A 2,096-nucleotide genomic window follows, 5' to 3' on the forward strand; every position below is an offset into this window, starting at 1 on the left:
TTGGACACTGGTGCAGACATCACAGTCATCCCTCATGATTTTTGGCCCAGAGAGTGGAATTTGGTTACACCTCTGAACTCTCACACAGGAATTGGAGGGACCACAAAATGTCTGCCAAGCAAAAACCCGCTCATCGTTACAGGGCCAGATGGAAAAGCAGCAATTATTCGTCCATTTGTCGTGCAAAAACCCATCATGGTATGGGGAAGAGACGTCCTGTCTCAGTGGGGAACAAAAATAGAAGTGGATTTTTAATGAGGGTCACTGAGGCACTCACCACCCTGAAACTGACCTGGAAGACAGACAATCCTGTTCGGGTGAACCAGTGGCCCCTGGAAGGAACAAAATTGAGTGCTCTCAAAAATTTAGTGAAGGAACAACTACAGAAAGGCCACATTAAGCCGACAAATAGTCCCTGGAATTCTCCAGTGTTTGTTATTCGCAAGAAAACCTCCAATTCGTGGAGATTGATCCATGACCTCAGGAAAATCAATGAGGCCATTGAAGAAATGGGACCACTTCAACTGGGACTTCCTTCTCTCTCAATGATCCCGAGAGAATGGCCACTTGTAGTTACAGATCTGAAAGATTGTTTTTTCAATATCCCACTTCATCCAAAAGATGCTTCTCGATTTGCATTCTCTGTCCCAAGCATCAACAGACAAGAACCTTTGCAAAGATATCATTGGGTGGTCCTTCCTCAAGGACTTAAAAACTCGCCAACGATTTGTCAATGGTACGATGCTCGAGCTTTGTCTCCAGCACGAAAGGAACACCCTCCAGCTATAATTGTGCATTATATGGACGACATGCTCGTTACAGCACTGTAGTGGTTTGGTCCAAAATACTCATTACTTACTTATTTACCTTCTGTGAGATAAGAATTAGGAGAAAGCAAAGCAGGCACAAAACTTAAAACAATATAAAGAAGTTTATTAACAGACCTAAAAGAAAGGGAAAAAAATCAGATGAAACCTTCAGAACACTTCTCTGAGGGAGGTATCTTTTCAGCTTTTACCGGCTAGCGCTTGTAGTTCAATGCCTTAGAAAGCCTCGAGCAACCCAGAGAGGTAGCACGGGCAATCTAGCATTTTAGTAGCTCCAAAATCGGTAACTGTATCAGCTGCAAAGCAAATACCTCTAGCAGAAGCAAAGAGGGAGAAATACAGCTCTCTGCTCGTTCAATTTTCTGCAGTTGGAAGCTTTCAAAAGAAACAGACGACAGCAGAAAGGGTAGCAGAGCCAAAAGAGGGCGGGGCCTCCCTTGATCTTCTATTCGGAGAAGGGGAAAGGGGAGGACTGGGGGCAGACCCAGGGTGACCGGCCAATCAGACACTGCTAAAGAGTTTGAGTTACATTTGGTTTTGCCCGCGCTTAGAACAAAGGGGTTCCGAGCACATGGTAGAGGCAAGTGTCTTTGGGAGGGGGAGGGGAAGCTCAGAACAGGCAGAAACACTTGTCCTTCCCCCACCTTTCTCCCTTGTCCCACTGACAATGTAAAAAGACAACCCTTGAGATTTTCAGTCAGTTTACCACTTCTATGATAACCTTTTTCAGTTCACTTAGGGAGAAGAGTCTCTCTTGCTCATGCTATGGAGGCATCTCCACAAGAAGTTCTCTCATGGATTCAGTATCACAACAAGACAGACGCCCAGGTTGGTTCTCTGCTCGCATGTGAGAGTCCCTTCCCCCGACTTGCAGCTTTCCCCACAACTGCTTTCGAGGGTCGAATCTTGAGCTACTGGGGCACCATTTTAAGGTTGAGCTGTTCAAAAACAAAGGTTCTCTTCACCCATCTCTGGGAGCATTTTCATCTCTAGGAATAGAGGCCCTCTCCCTTCCCTGGGAGCAAAAGGGTCCTCATCATCATCTCTAGGACTATCTCTGGGAGCATCTCTGGGAACTGAGGTCTTTCTCCTTCTGATTTGGAGCAAGAGTCCTCATCGCTTCCATCTCTCCCTGTTCAAACTTCTCATCATATTACAGCTGCTTCAGCATTTGCTTGTTTCAGCACAGGTGTTTTTGCTCACAAGTACAGTTTGAACGCTCCACCCCCCATGCTTTCATGAAATTACAGTGGGTACTCTGATATATCA

General features: G+C 45.7%; 1 protein-coding gene across 1 annotated transcript; it reads left to right on the forward strand.

Moving 5' to 3' along the window:
- Positions 1 to 254: 254 nt before the first annotated feature.
- LOC108445722 (endogenous retrovirus group K member 18 Pol protein-like) lies at positions 255 to 830 on the forward strand. The gene has a single exon (XM_017730457.1). It carries the CDS (start codon positions 255 to 257, stop codon positions 828 to 830), a length of 576 nt encoding a protein of 191 aa, XP_017585946.1.
- Positions 831 to 2,096: the final 1,266 nt, after the last annotated feature.

The sequence above is a fragment of the Corvus brachyrhynchos genome, unplaced genomic scaffold (assembly GCF_000691975.1).
Source record: "Corvus brachyrhynchos isolate BGI_N302 unplaced genomic scaffold, ASM69197v1 scaffold273, whole genome shotgun sequence".
NCBI classification, from domain to species: Eukaryota; Metazoa; Chordata; class Aves; order Passeriformes; family Corvidae; genus Corvus; species Corvus brachyrhynchos.

What these genes read in the sequence shown, in the direction of transcription:
- LOC108445722 (XM_017730457.1), top strand. Translation starts at nt 255, where the DNA reads ATGAGGGTCACTGAGGCACTCACCACCCTGAAACTGACCTGGAAGACA.